Source organism: Athene noctua, chromosome 2, assembly GCF_965140245.1.
Source record: "Athene noctua chromosome 2, bAthNoc1.hap1.1, whole genome shotgun sequence".
NCBI lineage: Eukaryota > Metazoa > Chordata > Aves > Strigiformes > Strigidae > Athene > Athene noctua.
This window is the reverse complement of record NC_134038.1, coordinates 123,383,176-123,406,347: the sequence shown is the minus strand read 5'-3', so window position 1 is coordinate 123,406,347 and position 23,172 is coordinate 123,383,176. Positions and strand designations below refer to the sequence as shown.

Here is a 23,172-nt window from a genome sequence, read left to right as displayed (position 1 = left end):
AATCACAGTTATGGAAGTACTAGCTGAAAATATTTTTATAAGTGCTTACTTTCTAGATGTGTGGGTTTTTCCCTTCTGCCAGAAATAGCATGCACGCTTAACGTTTTTTTCGTTAAGTTCCTGTAGTGTTTTCTTTCACTATTAATTAGTTGACTTCTAGGTATTTAGTCCATTCTTGAATAATCTAGAAGATATTATTTGTTATTCTGTATATTAGAGAATAAAGAAGTCCTCTGTTTCTTTTTGCTTGTTACTCTGTTGTGGTGGGGTGTTTTTTTATTGTTGTTTTTTTGTTTTCTTTTTTTGAGTGTTTTCCCTTTTGCTCTATCTCTCACCATGTAGCTGGGGGTATTCTCTGCTTAAAAGTTCTTTGAAACACAACCTTAAGGAAGTGACTTGAGGTTTGATTTTTAAAAAACAAACAAGCAAACAAAAAACTTCGGAATTTCTGTTATTTCAGTAGGTATTGGATCAGACCTCTGGAGTCTTTTCTATTGCTTCTTATTAGTTTGACAGTTCCAGATGCCTGTTTCTGTGTACATGTGTGAGTGTGTGGACTTGAAGGACTTACTGACGTTTAAAAAATGTTATTTATGAATACTGAATTACAAAAATTAACATATATAGACTTAAGTTCAGATATTGCTGTAAGTATAGTTAAACTTGCTGATTACTTGTTTTGGCAGCTAAAAAAGGTGAATACTTGGGTGACTTTCGAATAGGTTGCAATGACGTAAAAACACAGGGCCAGTGAACCCTTTCTAAAAGATAAGCTTGGTGAGGTTAGCTCCATGCTCTTGTGAAATATTGATGAGTTTGCTTCATAATGAAGATAAGTCAGGGCTTTCTAGGCCCTTACTAAGCTAAGATTATTTTTTAATTATTATTATCTTGAGCTAAGTATACAAAAAGGAACAGAAATCGTCTATAACTTAGCAGTGAAGGCAAGCATTACACTTTCAGGCACTTGATTTAAGCGCTATAGTGCTGCTATGATCGAAAATATGTATGTTTATTTAGAAAGGAAGTTTAATGATAAAGATATAACTCTATATTTGTCGTGTAATTGGTTAGCTTTCCATTGGGAAACTATAGTGGTAAGAACAGCAAAGACTGGCAAGATCATTTAAGTGTTTTAGTGTTTCTTTAGGGTTATTGTGATTGATGCCTAGTAAATACAGGTGTTTAATATTTACTACTGAAAATGGTGGGTGGTATATATCTACTATACCACTGAAAACTTTGGTTGGCAAAACAGTGACCAGAAGTGTCTTTATAATGCTACCTGAACACTGGCCTAGCATAAAGTATTTGCAGTCCTGGACTAGGCTCTCAAACATTACAGAAATACAGCCAGTTATGTCTGCTGCCTGTAAGTGCATCCATGACCATAGCATTCTGTATCTTGTTTCTTAAATAATTGTAATGAAAATATTGCAGATAGGTCACTTCAATAAATCATTAAGCCACAGAACAGCCACCTTACAATGCATTTCAACTTGTGGCGGTGCTAGCACTGTGGCTTCATGTAATACTCATTGAGCAGCATCTTTTCTGTTTTATGCTATGGAAATTTGAAAATGTGTCCAGCATCTTTCAACCTTTAAAAAGTGTCATATCTCATTCCTTTGTGGAAAGCGTATCTTACAAATTCATAGGAGGTGTAAAAGTTGGTATAAGGATAGACTTTTTTCCTGGTATACAATGGGTAGTCTTATTAATTTTATTAGTGTTAGTAATTTGTCAGTTTTTCAGTAACAGAAGTTTTTTTTCTTCAAGCAGTAAGGCATCTTTATCAGTTGAAATGCTTTATACTTTTTATTTATTCAAATGATTCCTTTTCTCTATCCATAAATATATTTTCTCTTTTTAGAAAAAGAGCAAACGGGGATCTAATAGGTCATATGATCAAAGTTTAAGTGATTCTTCCTCTCACTCTCAGGATAAACATCATGAGAAGGAGAAAAAAGTAAGTGGATTTGTCGTTGCTAATTATGTGGCACATCTGCTTAATAGTAGCACTTTCTGATAAATCTAATTTTTGCTGAAAAGCGTGAAGGAAATCTTGTTCCTGAAGCAATGAATAATAAATAACACAGGTGATAAACGAGAGGTACTAGGGTCCAATGAGGAAACATTTTCAGGTGCATTTATACATGTACCTTCCTGTTTATAACCAGTTTTGGGATACACACTGAAACATACCCATTGGGAAGGCTGTTTCCATGTAGCTTCCTTTGCTTTAGTTTCCCACTGGAGATTTTTTGTGTAGCCTTTGTGACTAGGCGGGAAAGAAAACCAGGGTTAGGTACTTTAGCAAGTGTGCTGAATAAACAGGTGCATCTAGTTTTTTATGTTTTACATGATATCTTTTTCTCATCATCAAAGAACTGACATTGCTTGTTAACACATTTTACTAGCACTGGTGGTCAAGCCCACTGTGATGGCAAAATACCTTGTCGTTCACCTGGGAATCTTCCCGTGAGGGTGCAGAAAACATAACTGACTTCTAATTTGTATCATTGGTGTATTCTTTTAACAATTTAACATCAGATTTTTAAAAATAATTTTAGATTTGTAATGATTATTACTTCATGTTTCTATTTCTGCTAGATCAGTAGTTGTCTATGGGAACTTTGTCATCTGAATTCAACACAGGGTGATAACAGACAATTTTGCTTTGGCTCTTCTTTAGCCCCTAAGAATACATGCTAAATGGCTTACCTGCATTCATCCTGTATAACTAACTGAATAGACTTTCCTGCAGTTATGTGTAGGCTTAGTTTTGCATTATTCAAAATCATTATATAAAAATCAAAATCAAAGAATGTAGTGACCAAATGTGTGTTATATAAAGGAGCTGTATTTATAGTGACAGGAAATTGAATAACAAATGTCAGTCTTCAGACCCTTAGTCTCCTTAATATTTGATTTGATTTTTAAGCTCACTTCTACTTTGGATGGATGTTGATTTTCATTATCCTTGGATAATCTTCTAACAAGTGTCTTTGGATGTGGTTAATGATGTAGGTGAATAGTTCCATCTTCATCTGGCAATGCAGAAGAGAGTGTACATTGCTATGTGGTTGTACCTCTAAATCTAAATTTATGACTAAAATAATAAAAGTATGGGGTTTTGGCTGATTTTTTTTCTTAGTAACACATTCGTAGACACCCACCCACCCCTTTGGATTACGGACTACAGAATTACCTGCAAGGTAAAACCCTACCAGTATTTGCCACCTTTTTTTCTTAGTTTGCTTAGTTTTTCACCACTCGTATTCTGGGGCATGTTTTGTCAAAATACATGCATGGATTTTTACTCACGTTGACAAAACTTTGAAGTGGAATTTGAAGAAACTTTTGAGGTGTGAGCGTAAGTTTTGTAGGTCTGAGGAGTGTAAAAAAACTGTTGCTGTGGGGGGTTTTTTGTTGTTGTTGGGTTCTTTTGTTTGTTTTGAAAGTGACTGACTTTAGATACTCTGCTTCTTCAGGTCATAATACCTGTAAAATCTTCAGGGACTTTCTGAGAGTGTGTTCAGCCAATGTATGAGCTATTTCTTCTGCTAGCTGCTCAGCTTCTCCTGCTGTGGAAATGTCTTGATATGGATCTTCTAGAAGTAGTTAAAGTTGTGGCTTGCCTTTACAAGTCCTAGCCTTTTTCTGTGACTTAAAGTTTGCTAGAAATAGGATATTAAAGTTTCGTCTAACTTTCATGAACTGAAACATGGTAATCCAGAAGATCTCATAATCTATAATGCCAAGTGAAGCAATGCAGTTTGAAGCACTAAACTGTTCTTTGACATTCCGTGGTTCTCATGGCACATTATAGCATGTTCATTTACCAAGTTTAATTTGGTTTGTATGTTATATAATAACAAAACAGTGCTCTAGTTAAAACCACCAAGTGGTGAAAAAGAATTACAGTTCCCTAAAGCTGTTAGCCACAAAAAGTTAAGTGATTGCATATTTTTTGTTCGGCATTTTTAATCTTGCATGTTCTACGTTGAAGAACGACCTGTGCTTTGCAAAATAGTCAGTATGTGATATGGAGGTTTATTCTCTTGGTAAATTTGATTACCTTCTGCATGTGATGTCTTATTTGATAAAGTATATCAAATACACAGTGTATCTTGGAGGAATAGAGTCATTTTTTTTAGGGTAACTTTCCTTATTTTCTCTTTCCGTAAATTTGTTTGGAAACTAGATTGTTGTCATACTACAGTAAATATGTGTACGTTTCTTTCCAGCTATGGTGGTGTCTTCTCTCCCTGTAAGGGCACTCTAGTTTATCTTTCATCTTTGTTCTTTGGAAATTTGGATATTCTGATCTTTAGGCGTCCTTAAAGCTTTCCCTTTTGCCAAACAGAAGCTGTATGAATTGAGGATTATAATTTTTATTGCTCAGACCTCAAAAATTGTCCATTTGCATATAAAATATTATTCTGTAGTAAGAAGAGGTTGGTCTGAAAATGTTGATACGGGTAGCTGTCATTTTTGCAAACAGACACAGAGTTGAAAGCATGTGTTTTCCTTCATAACATGTATTTAGTCTCTTTGGGGTGCTGTACTTAGAAAATTGATAGCAAATATATAAGGGTATAGTAATTAAAAGAACAAACCCAAACCAAACCTTTGATATGATTTAATTTTAATGAGGAATTTGAAGCTACAGAATAAATAGCTCAGTTATATTCTGATTACTGCTGCACTAAGTATTATTAGTTTCTATGACAGAGATGTTATTTAGAAATGGTTATAGATGAAGCTGTGTGCCTCAAGTGTAGTTGATAGTATGTTGCTTGACATCCTGTTGTAATACCCTTTTTTTCAGGGCCCAGCTATTTACCTCAAGCTTTTTGGCGAAAACTTATGCCACTGTAAGGCTGTGGAAGAATACCTTGCTAATGTTCCTAGCAGCCTTATTGTTGGAAGGGGCTAAAGAAGGAACTAAATGTGTTTATGTTTAGAAGTGTTTCTCATCACTTATATGAAAATTAGGCCAGCTTACAAGCATTATGTGTTTATGACTTCTGAAAAATGTGAATTTACGACATACTAAGCAACTACTATATAGCAGCTGAATTACACAAATCCCTTTTCTACCAGAAGTGCTTTTGTATGGGCTGAGTGGGGAAAGGGGAAATCTAAAACTCTTTGCTACGATGGCTTATATGATGCAAATTAAACAAAAATGGGCTTGCAACTGAAGACTGCAAATGTGTAAGAAGTGTGACTGAGGAGGCAAAAAGAACAAAATAGTGACAGTGAGCCCCAGGGCACTATTACAGAAGTTCGAGGGTGTCAGAGGAGAGTCTAAAATGCAGGAGTCCCTACAAGTGTTCAAACACAGAGCCACTGGCTAAAGGAAATTCATTATGGGCATCCTCTTGCTGCTTGTCCTATTTTTAAAGAAGCATTACCAGGACATCTCTGACTTTCAGGGGAGAAACTTGAACATGTAAGAAGAGTTTGAGGCAGTGTGTGACACTGTGTTTTGCTGTAGCCATGAGTTTGGTTTTTATGCCCATGGGAAGGGAAAACTTAAAACACAACTCCACTCATTGAAAGTTTCCATAGGCTAGCTGTGTGTTGGTTTGTGAACTGCCCAGACTTTCCCGATATGTTGTGAAGGAGCCTACACTTATATGTCAGGGCTATTTATTTCATTTGGGAGAAAGGCACTTGATGCTTTTTAATGTATTTTAATGCTCTGTGTGGGCCTAAACACTCAGATCAAATGTTCATTATGTATTCCTCACTATCTGAATAACTGACTATGAAAAGATAAAATTGACCTGCCATGCATCACTTAAGATTCTGAGGCAAAAATAGGAACAGACTGCAGTTCTTTGGGTTAGCATTCAGTCGCATAAGCAATGGTTTCCTTTTTTCTCTTTTAAAAAAACAATATTCTGATTTAGTCCTGAAGAGTCAATTTATAGTATTTTATAAAGCAGGGTGTTGCAATTCTAATTATGTTATTCCTGTGTTAATTGCCTCATTTCATAAACTTAATGATGTTATTTGAACATTAGGGTTTTTATGTAACTTTTTAGGGGAAAAAGGTCCACGGTCATCTCAGTAATGCAGTATCCTACTGCGTTTTTACTAATTTTTAAAGTTTTTGTTAATCAGTTTAATACATTTGACTTTTTTAATCCTCTCAGCTGTTCATGATGTATGAAGCAAAATTATAAGAATGCTGAAGATAACTAGAAGAAAATTATTTTGCAACCACTCTGAAATTACTTCAATTTTAATTATTGAAGTAAAGCTAGATAAATATTATTAAAATGAGAATTGTGTGGTATGGATGATAATGGTGATAACTATCCATGTTGACTTCTTCTAAATTCTGTTCAGTGAGAGAAGAAGGTGGCCTCTAAATCACCTTTAAAAAGTGGTCAATACGCATATAACATATGTAGCTCAGTGTACATATGGTCTTTAGTATTTGTCTGTGAGTTGCAGAACCTGATTCCTGTTTCCTAAGACTGAGTTTTTGTGTGAGTTTCTTGGTCTTCAGAAAGGGTGACTTCATGCTACAGCCTTTTACTGTTGGTGCCAACAAATAGTATTTCTGTCTCTGGACACCTCTTCTTTACTGACTTTGTAGGATTACAGTATTTTCTTTTTAAACATGTATCTATGTGTCAAATCGTGTTGAAAGTCTAGTTATTTGGGAAGACTGACAGAGTGGGACTGTGTAAACAAAAGTTAATTAGAAAGGCACTCTTATCTGAATATATTCAATAATATATATCTTTAAAGTCTGCATGATTAAGAGCAAAGGTGGGATCTTGTTTGATTTATTGCCTGTAAAGTTCTGTGTTAACTTGTGTTGTATTCTGTGTCAGCCTGGTAATCAACTGTGTGGTCTACTGGAGCTGGCACCAGTTGGCATAGATGGCACAGCAAAATGATCTCTTGTTGAGGTCAGGAAGAACTATATAAGCAGATCTGTTTCAGTTATGATTATCGTGGAATTACTGATTTGACTACCTCATATTTTTCTAAGTGTACAGTAACACGAGTAATGTTTTCAGTGTAAGCAACAACAAACACCTCATAATAGTATTAAGTTTGGCACATGGGATTAGTTAATTATTGTAAAATCAAAATGACAAACACACCACCTCAGGTATACATAAAAGCCACTTTGTGGGATGGATAATTTTACAAAGCTGCATTAGTGGCAGCTGTCCTTTTTCCCCTCAAAGTACATATTTTAGTTTTCTATTTTTCACCATGAAAAAAAACAAACTCCAAATCTGAACCCCAGCAGAACCTGTGCACAAAATAATAATGATAGTAACAGTGATAGTTGTCTCTGTAGACTGTAAAACTGAGATTCTGTGGATGGCAAAACCTTCAAACATTTATCTGAAGAAATTCTGTTACTTATGTGTTTCTTTATTTGGCTCTTTCATGGAACTGCTACTTCACTGTCTGGATGTCTTCTTTAGTCTGCAGGGATCAACCAAAAGACCTCTGTTTAATTGAAAAAATTGCTATGATATACTTGAGGTATTATTAGGCATTACTCTTATTTATTTTTTAATTTATGCTATTATTAGATATTACTTCAGTTTCATCAATATATTCACAAAATTTTAAGAAAAGACTTCCTGTCTGATTATGATTTTGATCTTTCTACAAGTTCAGTGTATTGTAGAATGATTTACTTAATGCCTCAATGTTTGTATTCTGCCACATTGGAAGACAGAGGAATGTAACTTTTGAATAACTTTTACCCAAAGGTAAGCTGAAATTTGAAGAAACATGAACATTTCTTGCTTGAGAAAATTATGCTATTTTTGTCTTAATATGACACCTGAACATTAAAAATAAGTCATTAAGATTACTGCTTGATTTTTGTTTCTGTTTGAGTAATGTGTCTTCCTACACTTAAATTCTGTAACTATAACTGTGAGAGATGTAGAAACAAAAGGTATTTTAAGATACTATTTTTCTTCGCTTTGGATCCTAGATTAATACAAGATTATGATTACTTTATGTTGATTTATAGCAGTTTCTAGAAGCTAATCATAATAATTTTTATAAAATTGTATGTGCATGCTGTTCACTAGGTACAATGTTTTGTGTGCTGGTAGACTACATAAAGTTAAAGGTGATCTGCAGGAGAATCAAATGTATTCCTGTTGCTTGCTGTTCTGTTCACCTCCTTCTTGAACATGTATTTGATAGGTAGCTTTAAGTTACCTTGTAGACAGTAAAGCATTTCATAGTATGTAACATAATGCATACTTTAAAGTTTTAAATGCTTGCATTTTTTTATAGGAATACATGAAGGTGAACATGAACAATAAATAGTTGCCTTGGTTTAGTTAATCTTGCACCATTTTTGAAGTTATAAAGTGCTACGCAGATGTTTAGCACTGAGTGTCCACCACTATTCATTAATATTAAACTATATAAAACTTAGTAAAAAGTGTATTTTAATGTTAAATATTAAAAGAATAATATCTAATTCTGAATAAGAGCTGTTGTATGTTAGTCTTGCGCATAAGAGAAGCTTTGGCTGGCATTTTTATTATTGATTCTTGATTCTTTTATTATTGATGGTTAAAATTCTGACCATTATCTATGTATGAATTGGGGTCTTTGGGTCTTAAGTAATTGTATTGAGAACTGGTACTTAAGAACAAGTTTCATGCTTAGAGCTGAATACATATGTATTTGAATAATGCTGGCAGTAGTGTTCCACTTCTCTCTATAAACTATCCCGTGCCTATATTCTTTTATTATTGTCACTGCAGCAATGCTGCTACAGCATTTAATTTTCCTGCTTTGGTTTATACTATGTAAAATGATGGATGGATGAATGCCTGAGCTAGGACTGTTCTTGTCAAAACAAGATAAATTAGGATTTGAATTTGAAACTTGTGGACTGTAGGCATCCTTCATTCTGGAATTGTTATGGTTATATTACTAATAGCTACTAGTCACAAATAAGAGGCCAAGCAGGTCTTGTACTAGGGATTAGCAAGAACTATGTGCAGCGTTCTATTAAAGACGTTAGTTGTGATGGTGACAGCTCTGGATTTATAAGCTTCAGTGGCAGAAAGATAGTGCAGAAAATCCATAAATGACAAAAGCACCAGTCTGAGTACTCTGTGCTAATAGAAATTCTGATACATTGGAATTACTTGAGGGAATCGAAAACAGCAGTTGAAAAATTAGAGATTTAGATATTCAGATGATTCTGCTTACACGAATCACTAAGGAAAATAGATATGAAAATGTTGTTAAGGTTTGAAAACTTGGGACAACCAAATGTAGCGGGAGGTTATGATTCTTGTAATAGAGAAGTGGATAAAATGGAATACTTCAAGGTCAGCCCAAGCAGTTTTGTCTGAAGGGTCAAGCACTGGTGCTTGCTGGTGGTGTGTGTGTGTTTTAATTCTTCCAAAATAGAATTTAGACTCCATTTCCCTGGGCAGGTGAGCTCTTCGGTGTCTACCTCTTTTTGTCCCCCCTCTCATGTTCTTTTAGTGAACTAACCTAGCTCACTGAAACAACAGAAAACTATCCACCTCATTTTTTATTGCTGCTGTTTTATCAGTTTGAATTGGCACACAGAAGGTCTGGCAAGCTAAGCAGTGTAAGAAAGGAGAGAGGTCAGGAAACTCCCCCCCCCCTTTTAACAGTGAACTGTTAAATGCCAAGTTTCAGAACATAGTTTAATGAAATGAAGTACTGTGGAAACATCTTTGGAGAAGCCTGTGCATTCCAGAAACAAAAATGAGTTGCAAATAAGTGTAAATACCTTCAACAAGTCAAGTAATATTTCCAGGTGGAAATAGTATGAATTAATATTGCCATTAGAGAAAAGCTGCTCATCCATTCCATCTGTACTGGAAAAGTTATCACTTGCATTATTCAGTCTTCCCAGACATTGAGGTCCAAACTGTGGAAAGATAGATTTGAAACATTTGTTCTGTGGTAACAGACCAGAGCTAAGATAAAATTATACCTATATCCTTAATTTGATATTTTGATGAGATGATATTTTGATTCAGTAATCTGATGACTTATTTCCTCTGAAAGTACATTAAAGAAAATGAATGAGCAAGTACTGATTTTTAGAGCGATCCAACATGCAAATGAGCTAAAAACCTGAAGAGTTGGAACCAAACTGGATTTGTGAAATTGTATTATGTAATAATTTTGTAGATTGAATCTTTATGGAAGAAGTAGGAGCAATCAAAATGTGCTTTTTTTTTCCCCCTTCTCCACCCCCCTATCCCCTGCCCCACAAGAGGGCAAATTACAGAATGTGCTATAGAATTCCAGAAATCACTGTAATTTTTTTATCTTGCAGCATGTAGCTATTGGAATTAAGAAGGTATTACATAACTTTTTAAGATAAGAAACAAAGGCTAGAAATGAGATTCCCTAATGATAAATAAAGTTTTTTGATTAATCATGACATATGAACTCTAGGTATTTTGTATTGGTATTTAGCTACATCATAAATCAGGACTCTTCAAGTTCTGGGATGAATGATGTGGCAGCTGCTTACCCAATGGCTGCATGGCAATCAAGCCCTGTTTTTCTTACAGTAAGAAAGGTTTCAAGAGCTGCCTGAATCTGGTCTGTTGAGCTATACCCTATTTGTAAACCAAGATTGAAGTTTCTTTAGTCAATTTTGTAGTTTGCTCTGTATTTTTTAACATGTTCTTCCTTGGAATGTTTCTTCTGCTAAAGCCTGTTTTTACCGAATGTAGCTGTGTGTATCAGCTCTGTAACTATCTTAAAATACAGATGTTTGAAACATTTGAACTCATGCCTATGAATCTTTAAAAAATTTAAGTCTGAGTATATAGATGGGATACATGGGTTCTGCCTGCCCTCAGGGCTCCCTTAGCTTTCACTTACTAGCAATACTGTTTTCGGTCCTTGTTAAGAGTAATTTCTGCCCTTTTTTTCCGTACTGTACAGCTTGTAAAAGGCCTGACATTTGATATCATTACCTTCCCTAGAATGATGGGTTTTCATGGGTCTTTCTGGATGGCTGTTTATCTTAATGAGCTACTGTTATGAGTTGTTTGTTTGTTTGTGTTTTTTGTTTGGCATTTTTTTTGAGCTGTGGCTGATCAGAGGAGGTCTTACAAAAGTGAAGTGTGCAGTGAGCTGTCTGTGAAGGGACAACTGTTTCTTGTTTTTCTGGCAGTAGGGAAGAGGGCTAATTTGTGTGTCCTTTGATACAGACCTGATTGAAAGCTGTCATATTTGATAAATATTGTGGGAATTCATGTCCCTGTTATTCCTTTTCTGGATCCAAAAGTATTTCAGAACTCTTATTATGCTTTGTATGCATCTTTATGGTGAGAAGAAGAGGGTGCAACTGCAAGGAGTCACTTTGTGAGAGCTAAGTCTCTTCATCTCAGCAGGTTGTTGCTGAAATTCTTATTCTTACCAGTGCAAAACCTGGACATTCCTTTCAAAGGTTTTCCTACAGTGAAATGTTCTCCAATTTTTTGATGTTATTTGCATCTGGAGTCAATTCACATTCAGAAGTAGGACTTCTGAACTTTCCTTAGGAAGAAAAAAGAAAAAAAGAAAGAGGAGAGATTGTTAAAGGAGGTATAACCTAAAAGGAGGAGGGAATGTAAGTCAAGGACAGCAGACCTCCTGTGGATGAGATCTTTGTAAAGCAAAAGGCCTTTGGGTGGGTACACCTCCAGTGGCCTTGAGTGGTAAGCTGTAACCTTGGTAAGCTGTCCTGGCAAACTCTGTGTTGATGTTTTGGATCGGGGAGAAGAATTTGATGTTTGCTGATGTTTCACTTTACAGAATTTAAAGCATATTCTTTCCAGGCTCTTGGTCATTTATGCCCTCTCCCTTCCCCCTGTTCTTGTATCCCTATTTTCTTCTTCTTGACACATCCTTTTCTGTTGAGACTATTATCAAAGTGATTTCAGTACATTACAGAATGTGATTTGAAGTCCTCCTGACTGTTCTTTGATCAGAATTCTATGTTTCTTTGCTTTTCCGACAAAATTACCACTGGAAGTAAAAGAACACTAGAAAGACAAGAGAAGAGATTGTAAAATGAGTTCATTAAAGTGTTTCCTACTGTTTACTGATATTGGTGTGGAGTTTCATCTTAAAGCACATTGAAGTAATTGGCTCCAAAATTATAAATAAAAAAGTTTCTTTAGGGTGATCTGAATTTCCTAGTGAAATGATGAAAGGTAAAGAAACTCAGGCAGTCGAATAGATTTCCATTTCATAACCTCCTTCTTGGGGCTTGTTTGGGGTTAACTGAACTTGTTACTTGAGTTTAGATAAACATGTACACTGATGATATAGTAAACTGGGTAACTGACACTGATGAAAGGCTTTTGGATTAACAGGTTTGATGGATAACACAGCAGTCTTGGTGTAGATGCTTCTGTTTTCTCTTGATCCCTGCTTGTTTTCTGTCAGTATGAGTACCACTTTTTGGACTGTTGCATCTAAGAAATTATTGAAAAGACTATGCAGTGCACTTGAATCCATCCTGTCCATTTTTTTTTTTCTTTCATGTGTATTTTGCAGGTCTAAAAAGACCAAAACAAACAATCACTCATAAACACCCCCCCACCCCCCCCCACCCCCAACATTCTTCCTGATCTAAAACTCCCTCAACAAGTCTATATTAGGTTGTAAACAATTGAAATCCTGCCTTATGGTGTATATTGTAATTATGACACTCGCACGCTTTGTTATGAAAACAGCACACTGGATAAAAAAGCCAAGATCACTTCAGTGTATGAAAAAAACAAACCTAGAAATCCCCCATCAGACTTTTAAAGAATTCTCTTGGACCTTCCTTTGAGTTTTAAGAAGTGTGCAAGAATCAAAAGGACTTTACATATGTATTCTAGCAAGTATATTTTTACATGATACTTTGGTGAGGATAACTTTGGTACTGTATTTATGAATTTCTTGTCTAAACTGCATTTTCTTCCTGACAAAATTAGGTTATAAGTTTAGTTAAATGGATTTGGGGCTGGTTAGCAACAAGGTGATCTCTAAGTCATTCAGCTGGTATTTGTAGAGATAAATGTGTTTTGCTTTCATCTTTGCAGTTAGATTGTCAATGAACTGATTCTACTTTATTAGATAATTTGAGAACCCATTCTCTTATTCTCTCAAGCTGATTCCATGGAATAAGTGTCTGATATTTCTTCCATTGGGACTGAAATAGGAAGCTGATGCTTGGTGTGATACCTGAATAGATAATGCACATACTACATCTCATTCTGGTGCTTGGCGAGAGTGGTTGTGCACTTGCTGTGAACAAATTATGTTTTCTTTTGAGGGTCTGGATAATAATTTTGATAGAGGAAGACCAGTATGGATAATTTTTAAGATTCAAAACAGTTACTGAGTTTTCATATGGCTGTTCAGACTTAATGTGTTTAAAGTTGCCTTCCTCATCTTTTCAAACTACTCAGTGGGAGTTTTAAACCCCTTGTGTCAATCCATATGTATGCATTATTCTGGTAGCTTTCTCTTGAAGCACTCATCCTGAAAAAATAGCCATGGATTACACACTTCTGCAGAGTTTTGTGTGATTACACAAAAATTCCACAAATATGTACTTAAAGAAGCAAAATACTTTAGTACCAGTAGCTTACAAATAACTTCTCTCACACCTGCAGTTTCTCTGCATCTGCTGACCTTGGCTGTCTAGATAAACCATGTTATGATGCTAAGGAAGAAGAGACCATCTAGACTTGTTTTTGATTAAATTGGTAAAAATACCGAACTCCTCCTGTATTCTAAGTTGAATTGTTTCTTTTGTCAGACTAGTTTTTTCTTTTTTTTCCTTTTCTAAATTTCTCTTGAATTATTTAAACAAATACAATTTGGGTCTGATTCAGTAATCCTCTGAGAATTGATTTCTACCAGTATGGAAGACTTCTGTTATACTCTAAAGGCTCTGGTTAATAAAATTATTTTATCTCTGTTTATACAATTTCATTCACACTGTCAGTGCTTCATGTTGTGTTTAACATAAACATAAATTCTTAGTCTCTTTAGAAAGCACACTTGATTTGTATAGCTTTTGGTATTTTGTTCAGTTTAACATGGAAGATACTTATTTGTTACATAAACTATGTACTTTTTTGGGAATGAAATCTAAATCGAATTTCACATTCTTATGTATGCAGATGTCAGTAGGGTAGCCAAAGGTACAACCTTGCATTAATTTATAGTAGTATCCCAACAAAAAATACTGTGCAGGTGCAGACATGCAGGAAGATAGAAATCATTTTGGGAGAAATGCAGGACCACCTCTGAAGTGGAAGCCATGTCTCTGTTTTTAATCCAGTTTCTTTTGTTGATTAATTGGTTATTGGGAAGATGGATAATATTAACAATATTAACAACAGTGGATTAATAAATGCTGGCTATAGTTGAAGAATTCCAATTTGTGTACTTTGAAAGGCAATAAAAATACTTGAGTTGCTTTTATAAAATTCTATTCTAAAAGTTTCAAAACACTAATGTTATTTCCATTAAAATAGCACAGGATATTATTACTGTCTCAAATTTTGATAATGCTTGATACTATATAAAATGGGCTATGTTAAAGATAAAGCTGAACTTAGGTTATATTCTCTTTTATAACTTCTAGAAATATAAAGAGAAAGATAAACACAAGCAAAAATATAAGAAGCAGTCGGAGTCCTCACCATCCTTGGTTCCATCTCTTACTGTAACTACAGAGAAAGTAAGTCAGTGTCTTTTTCCTCCTCTTCCACTTACATTTACTTTGAAATTTCATATTGTAACCATTCCACTGTGTATAGAGGCACTTCATAGTGGCATAGATTCTGTAATTATCAAGTACATTTGGTATTTTTTATGTAACCTAAAATCCTAAAATACTTTTTATCATATTGAGGAAGGCTTAGAGTTTTGTAATTGAAGAGTGATTCAGTGACTCCAGTCAAGTGCCACTGATACTCCAGTAAGTTTTATTTCGTTCACTTGTGTTTAATAATTTCAGAAGTTTTAGAAAATCTTTCAGTTGAAATTCACTTATGTGTGCTGAGGTGTCAACTGAGCATGTAAGCATTGAATCTGGTAATTACCAAATTACAGCTTATGCTTCATATACTTGTAACATCACGTTGCCTTTTTAGCAGTCTGCTCCCTTAAGTTCTGTGGTCTTTCCTTCCTATTAATGTGCTAGCAAATACCTAACTCAAGGGACAATGTAAAGGGTTAAATAACGACAGTTCTCATTGTGCTCTACAAGAATCGCTTTCACTATCCACTAAAAAAAAAAGACACTAATGATGGCATTACAGAGTGGGCAGCAGTATTGAGAAGTGGGTTTTCCGACTTCAGAGTTGGAAAACATTGTCCCCATTCATGTGAGAATGTTAACATCTAAGTTAGAAAATCATGGTTTGAATTAATTAGCCATGAGTACATTGAGAGTTCTTTAGCAAAGATGCTGAAGCTTCTATTAGCTCTATGTAGTTTGGTTGCTGAGATCTAATATTCAACAAATGTGTCTATTTGCATATGATACACCAAGACCTTGTCAGGACAGGATAAAACAATTGAATACCAGCTTTCTCTAGTCTCTGTAAGTATTCCCTCAACTAGTGGTATCAACTTCAATTATCACCATTGAGAAAGTTAGTTTTTTAGTATGCTTTGGATATTTCTTCATTCTCAGTAGTAGGATTATTAATTTGAGTATGTGCAGCTGTTAACATCCTATTATTTGTGACTCATGCTTCTGATAACAGTGGTTTTCTGAAACTCCCAATAACTTTATTAAAAAAAAAAAGAAAAAAAGAAAAAAAAAGTAGGGTCAATTTGCCACTTTGCTGTTTGATTTAGGAGTGATTAGACATTGCAATAGATGATTGTGACAGTTTTTATTGAAATTAAGTTGTAGAACTCTTTGAATAGTATTGACTGGCCCACGTAATTTGTTATTTCATTTTATGTCCTGAACTCTTGAGTCTGAGACAACTCATAAAATTCATAGCCTGTAAAAGAGGCTTCTTGTGTGGTAACTTCCTTTAAACTTTACAAATTTTGTTTAGGTTTTGTGCTATGTATTATCTTACCTTTCTTGAATTACATCCCTTTTGTACTTTGTCTAATCATCATCGTAAGTTTTAACAAAAAGTGGTATTACTGTATGTTTATGTAAAAGGAAAGAAAAGATATTGAAATATTGGTTATTTTTGAGTCCTACTTATTAGAATACGCTTTTGATGCTGAAGACACAGGTGGAGTCTGTTTTTCTGCTAACTTCTTTTCTAATTGCTTTGACTTCCATTGACTTTTCCTAATTACAAGATTTACAACTCAATGGTGTACACTTTCATAAGGCGAACAAGAGTAAAATCTCATTTTTAGCAGACCTCTATTTAATCAAAATAAAGAATGAAAATCCTGCTGAGGTGTTGGCCTTACTGTTAATTGATAGTGTATTACATATGAATGTATAGCAAGTCAAATATATTTTCGTAGTTAAATCTATAGCATTTAGAAAGTGTTTTAAATATTTTTGCGTTCTTTTGAATACCTAAACCTCACCTCTTTATAGTCTCAAAAGTCACTAAATAGATACCATTACAAAAAAAAAAAAAAAAAAAAAAGTTACAATTCCTATGGTTAGTAGCAAGGTAGAGCTAGAGCAAATACTGGAGAACAGAAACTCTCTATAAATTCTAGAATTTAAATTATAGCTGAGTTAAACCAGACCAGAAGTATTCATTGTTGAATTTAAGAATCAACATGTGTCCTTTTAGTTTTCTTTTTTTAACTTTTTGCATACTGTGTTTTTTTTCTACCTATCTACTTACTTTTCTACCTTCTTTTTACAATGCTTCAGATTATCAGGAAAATGGGTGTTCAGTTTTTTTAATAAGCTTACTAAGTGTGGTTATGTTTGTGGATATTTGGAAGTGATTTTTTTGTGGCTAGTTCCTTTAGCTACTGTATTTTAATTTTTTTTTCTAAGTTCTTTTGACACCATTTACATGCATTTGCTTTTCTAGGTTATAAGTTCATAGTATCTTTCTAAATTTTAATAATAAAACAAGCTTTATTTTCTTCTGAGATAAATATTTGGTTCGGAATATTGTATTAATATGTTACTTTTGTGTGTCCTTTTACATAGAATGGTCTAAATTGATTTGGACTTGATGTCTTTTTTCACAGCAGTCTGTCTTTGCAGTGAATACATTATTTTATGGTATATAATTGCTTCTACTACCATATTGTTCCTGGGGGACAATTGTGGGGGGAACTGGAATTTGAAATGAATTTTGGTTTTCCTTTTTAAAGACCCTAAATCCTTTGTGATACAGTTTTAATGACCACTTAAGCAGGTGATGCCTTAAAGCATGTTTTTATCTGGATGAGTGGCTTCTTAAGATAGATTCATGAAAGGCTGCAGAATAAACTGGATTTACACTATGTGCATTAGTATACTTGGCTTGCCTGTTTGCTTTACAGAATTTAATTCCAAGAAATTTTACTGAGGTTCCAGTCCAAATGCTGTGTTTAGATTTGAGTATACCATTTGAGAGGCGTTTTTGCACATCTGTGTAATGTCTCAGCAAACACTGCTTAGTCTGGATCAGTTAAGTTTAAAAAAGCTTGAAATAAGAAATTTTTAACTATTCCTTGATTAATGTACTAACAAATTTTTTTCACTTTTCTTTTAGGGTATAGATACAGAATGTTTTAAGGAGGACTAGAATAACTTAGGAATTTGAGTTGTCTTTTCTTCTTCTGGCCTTCCTCTTAGTTGTCAAGAACCCTCAGCCCTATATTTAGTCCTGATAAAAGCTTCTGTCTCAGGTTTTGAGCTTTGGCTTGTATTGAGAGTTTAAAAATATGTATGGTTTAACATCCAGAAAAACACAGTTGTCCTTCCTTTTTTTGTGTGTGTTATTAATTAAAACAAAACTTCAAAACATTGCTGTACACAAAGATACACAACACATCGTATCTGCATTCGATTTGTAGTCAATAACTAAATGAAGGATAACTGGAAACAGAAAGTACAGCTGACTGAATTTTATCTGTAATAATAGAGATGACAATGATAACTCTCTTAAGTTCACCCTGATTAATAGCCCAACCTGGTTCTCAAGAGAGGTGCTCAGATTCTACTACAGTGGGGCACAGAAGAGAATGAAAAGAGTAGGGAAATCTCTTATTTGGAATGACTGAACATCACTGCCCTACAGCACTGTGGTGTTTCAGGGCTGTGGGGTGTATGTGTTTTGTTTTTTGCTTGGACCATGCTCTTACCATCTGGCGTTTTTGTGGAGGATTACCTGTCGTGATCCTTCCCTTCTCTGTGCAAGAGTACCACCTTATACATCTGTATTGGGGCTAAAGACTCCTCAAGCATTTGGACGTAATGTGTATAGCAAGATTATTGCACCATTACCGTAGATCTAAAGTTTTCCCAGAAGTTCTAAGAGTTGCAGCAGATGCGTGGTATAACTATTCAGGGCCGACAGAGTGGTATATATGGTCGGCGTAAAAATGACAGTAGCTCTCTGCACCAAGTTGGCAATGTGAAAGTGTGCTTTTCAGAAAAAAACCTGCTAACTGGTTTATGGGAAGCATAAAGGAACCCTCATACACACAGAGTTAGCTTGGTAATTGCACTAGCAAATAGTGATTGATTTTTGAGGATTAACATTCATGAAACAGTCAAATCATCCCTAATAAACCAAGGAATGGAACTGGGTGACAGCATCAGGACAGTCTCCTTTTTGGGGGAGGTCTGTACAGAAATGAAGGAGAATGACTGACTGATGACAGTATGAGCAGTGGAGGGGGGAGCCTAGTGCAATGTATTCCATTTAAAAAGCATGTGCTGGGAGGGGGCAGCATTGTAAGCCTAGGGGGAAGCTGCAGAGGCTGAAGACAGTCAGTAAATAACTAAAGATGTTCTCCCTCTGTCCTGAGATCCTTGCTCCCTGCCACTCTCATTCTCCTGACCTCAAAAAACCCCCAAACAAACAAATAATATAACTTTGCTGTGGCATATTAAGATTTTTCTGAGACATTTCTGTTAGGCCTTTGTCTTTTAGAATTTAGCATTTTAGAAAAGTGGTTTGCTTTGTGGTATGTAGGTTATTGTATGAACCAATTAACTTAATAATCTAAAGTTTGTGCTGAACTTTTATGTTAGATCCTATTGTATAGTTTGTAGATTCTCAAAGCAATTGATGTATGCGTATCTGGTTTAGGGTACTTTGTTGTGATTAACTCCTTTAAAGTAAGGAATATAATCTGGAAAAAAAATACCAAGTTATACTTTGCTTAGGGTATATTACATCATATTAGTGTTCAAGATATTCTGAGCAAGCATGTAGATTTCAGTACACTTCACAGCTCCTTCTGAAACACAAATACCTGTTGGAGCAAAATTTTCAGAAGCGGAACTGTGATGTTCATGCATATTCTCCAAAATCTGCTAAGAGCAGAGCTTAGTCTTGCAGTCAAACCAAATCTCTGCACAGTATATTCAAATTAGTGCCTGCTTATCATTGCCTAGCTCTGGCCTGTCTGTAGATGGGTGTTAAACTCTTTATTTCCCTTTAAAACAAATTTTAAAAATTCCTGAAGTAATGGGGAGGAGATACTAGATAATATCAAACTATGATTGTTGACACCTATAGAGAATGATCCTTGCAATTAATATTTGACTGAGTGGATAGGAGATGAGAATTAGGAAAGGAAGGTTTTGGATAAGAGCAGAAATCCGGGGTCCTTGAAAAAGCATGACTTTTGGCTTGGGTTATTGCATGTCTGAAACCCTTTGTTCAGATGACCCAAATTTGAACTACTGTTTCTTAACTCAGGTCAGGTTGACACATCAGTTTCTGGAAAATTGAGTGTACTTGTGGATTTTGTAATGGTTCAAAAAGTTAACTCCTAAACTTACCTTAGAATTGGTCCATTTTCATTAGAAACACGAGTGTAGTAATAGGAATTTGAGGTAAATTATTTTAACATTGTGCTTTAACAGATTTAAACTGTTTTTTCTTCACTGTTATTCAGAAAATCCGTAATAGATTTTTGTTGCAGTTCATAATAATTCATACAGGGCAGTATGCAAATAGATAAAATTTTTAATCTTCCTCAAAGCTTGCATATTTAGTTGTCTTCTGGTATTTGCAACTGAAAAGTAAGTGCTATATAAATGTCTTGGCTGTTTTAATAGAAATATGGAAAACTTTTTAGACTGGCTTTACAAAGCTTTATGTAATGATGAAGAAATATTTTGCTGTAGGCCTAAATTCAGCAAGCATCCCAGTCAGGGAAGAAAAAATGTATGTATATGCTCAATTTTGAGTCATGAGTTTGTGTGCTCTTTAGTGGAAATAAATTTAGATGCTATTATAAACTCTTTTCTATAAAGAACTGAAAAACAAACCAAGCATGTTTTAAACAGATGAGTATCTTCTAAATTTGATCCATATATTTTGTTGAAGAAACTTTATACAGGCAAAAGGCTGTTTTACTATCTGGTGTGAGTATAAATAACAGTAGAATATTACTTACTTTTTCCTAATTTTGTTTTTATTTTTCTTTTTTCTGATACTAAAATTCTGCTATCACAACTTTTTTTTTTAATTGTGAAACCATTATATATCAGTGTGGTTTCTTAATGCTGTGCATGCAGTTTCCTTGCCCATCTAATTACGTTCCGTGAACCTATTTTGACTTGTTCGCCAATATGAATAATTCTGACAAAATTTAATGGAAAATTAATGGGCCTAGAGATAAAATTTCTGAAGCCTTTTGAAGAGTTTACGGGTATAGGAGAAGGGCTGAAATTCTTGGGAATGGGTGAGGCTTGAGTAGTAAACCTGCATTGGGAGCTCAAGGGTGTGTTACATTTTTCCCTTTCTGTCAGGCAGCTGGATTCCTGCATGTGTCTTGGCCAACTCCATCTTGTGTGTCTTCTTTGCTTGATGATACTTAAGGAAGTGGCTGAATGGGATAGTTCAGATGGCAGGGAATCCTAGTGTGATGATGGGAAGTGAAGACATAAGGGGCAGTTGGGCTTGTTGGAGTTGATTTTTGGTTTGGTGTTGAGACTGTAAAGTCTTAAAAATGCAAGTTCTTAGGTTCTGAAGCCTTAGTCAGTTCCACCAATGATGGAACAACATTTCCAGTTTGACAAAACAAACTGCACAAAAATAATATTTTCAGAAAAGCATTAAAATAATCCTTTATCATTTTAAGCAGTAAAATAACAATATTCTATTTAAATAGAATATAAAGACTTGCAACCATAGATTTGAGATTAATCCATTGACCTCAAGGAAGTAAACGTTTCAACTAAAGCTGACATTATTTTTATGTGTGGGTTTTTTTTTTTTTTTTTCCCCCACAAAATGAAGTTTTATGCACTTCAGTTTGCTGAAATTCTTAACAAGTCAGTTTATGGAACTCCTGCTGTTGCCATTTACTTTAGTATTTGAACACTTCTAAGTTTATTTGAAAGAATGGGTTCTTATAAACAGTTGCTTTGTTAGTTTTTTTGTGTGACATAACTGTCTCTTTTATCTTATTTCTTCTCTCTTATCAAAATGCTAGACATATACAAGCACTAGCAACAACTCCATGTCAGGCTCCTTGAAGCGGTTGGAAGATACCACAGCTCGATTTACAAATGCAAATTTCCAGGAAGTTTCTACACACGTTTCAAGTGGAAAAGAGTCTTCAGAGGCTAGAGGGTCAGAGAGCAAAGGGAAGAAATCTGCAGGTCACAGCTCAGGTCAGAGGGGAAGAAAGCCTGGTGCTGGAAGAAATCCAGGAACAACTGTGACTGCAGCTAGCCCTTTTCAGCAAGGTATTAATTGTTACGCTGTAACATGACTTCTGCTTTGACATGAATTAGAAAATTTACGTATTTAAAACTTGAAAAGTAGTTCATCCTTTATCCTCAATAATGAGAATGTTGTTTTACTTTGGGGAAAAAACTTTTTTCAGGGGAAAAGTTCATTGTCATAACATGAAAAAGAAGGTTGTGCATCTTTAAAGAGCAAAACTGATGCTTTTGTTTAGACTGTTAAGCTATTCTCTTTCACTGCTGAAACCATAAATTTTTTTCATGTGCTGAAAAGTTACTGTGAAGTAACATGAATTTGAGTCTAGGGGTCTTTCTTAGCTCTTTAAAAGAATAATCCTAATGTGTTTAATTAGTACATATTAGAATAAAACTGGACTACCTGATGTATAGGATACAGTGGGCCTTAAATAATTTTTTTAAGATACAGACATTTAAAATATATTATTTTCTTCAAAGTGGAAGACTCTTTTTTTTTTTTTTTTCTGTCATTGGAATACATAAGCATAAGATGATTATGTGACAAGTATATACAGTTTATTTACCTTATGTAATACAAAAAGTTTGGTTTGAACATGTTAAAACCTACTAAATGCACTGTTGATACATTTAAAAAAGCAAATTTTACTATGGCATTGTTGTCAGAGGTAAAGATTAAAAAAAAAAGTTTTTTAAATTACTGAACTAATAAAAACATGTTATTTTGAAACACAACAAACTACATTTTATAGAAATTAATTGTTTTCCCTTAATTTTTACTGTGGCATGTAAGTAGCTGACTGTCCTTTCTGCTTTATGATGTTGCTCTTCCTTTGAGTTTATGCAGTGAACACTTCTAAATTTGTCTAGAACTCTTTCAATATTTCAAGCTTTTTTACTTGAACAAAACTGCAGTGGTTTTTTGCTTAAATTCTCAAAATTTTGCATTCTGGAATCCTGCATTTAAAGAAAAATCTTGCTCATGGCAGATGACAAAATAGATCTTTACTATGTGCATGTATTTTCTTTTAAGCTACATTAAGTGAAGTTGATGTAACTTATTTAAAATACAAACCAACAATGTTTTTATAATTTAAAAATTGCTGTATTAATGTAAATTGTATTTTATATTGAATTATCAATAATGTTTAATTGCATACTAATGATAAAACACTAATTTTTAAAGGACTTCTTTTATACCTAATGTCATATTTAAGGGTATTTTCTTGACAAGATAGTCATCATTAGTCTGAATTATACAAAACAGTACCCACATGCACCCACCCATATAAAATTACTGAATTTCAGTG

General features: G+C 34.4%; 1 protein-coding gene across 5 annotated transcripts in view; it reads left to right on the top strand.

The window, feature by feature from the left end:
* MLLT10 (MLLT10 histone lysine methyltransferase DOT1L cofactor) overlaps window positions 1–23,172 on the top strand; it is a 130,964-nt gene that overhangs the window by 43,167 nt on the left and 64,625 nt on the right. For 4 of the 5 annotated variants that reach the window (XR_012633204.1, XM_074900162.1, XM_074900163.1 and 1 more), the window contains 3 exons: window positions 1,874–1,969; window positions 14,660–14,755; window positions 21,631–21,886. Coding sequence is in view for 4 of the 5 variants with exons in the window: in XM_074900162.1 (XP_074756263.1) it covers window positions 1,874–1,969; window positions 14,660–14,755; window positions 21,631–21,886 (448 nt within the window). In the remaining variant the exon portion in view is untranslated. The remainder of the gene's footprint in view (window positions 1–1,873; window positions 1,970–14,659; window positions 14,756–21,630; window positions 21,887–23,172) is intronic. The other variant, XM_074900164.1, reaches the window with a different exon arrangement.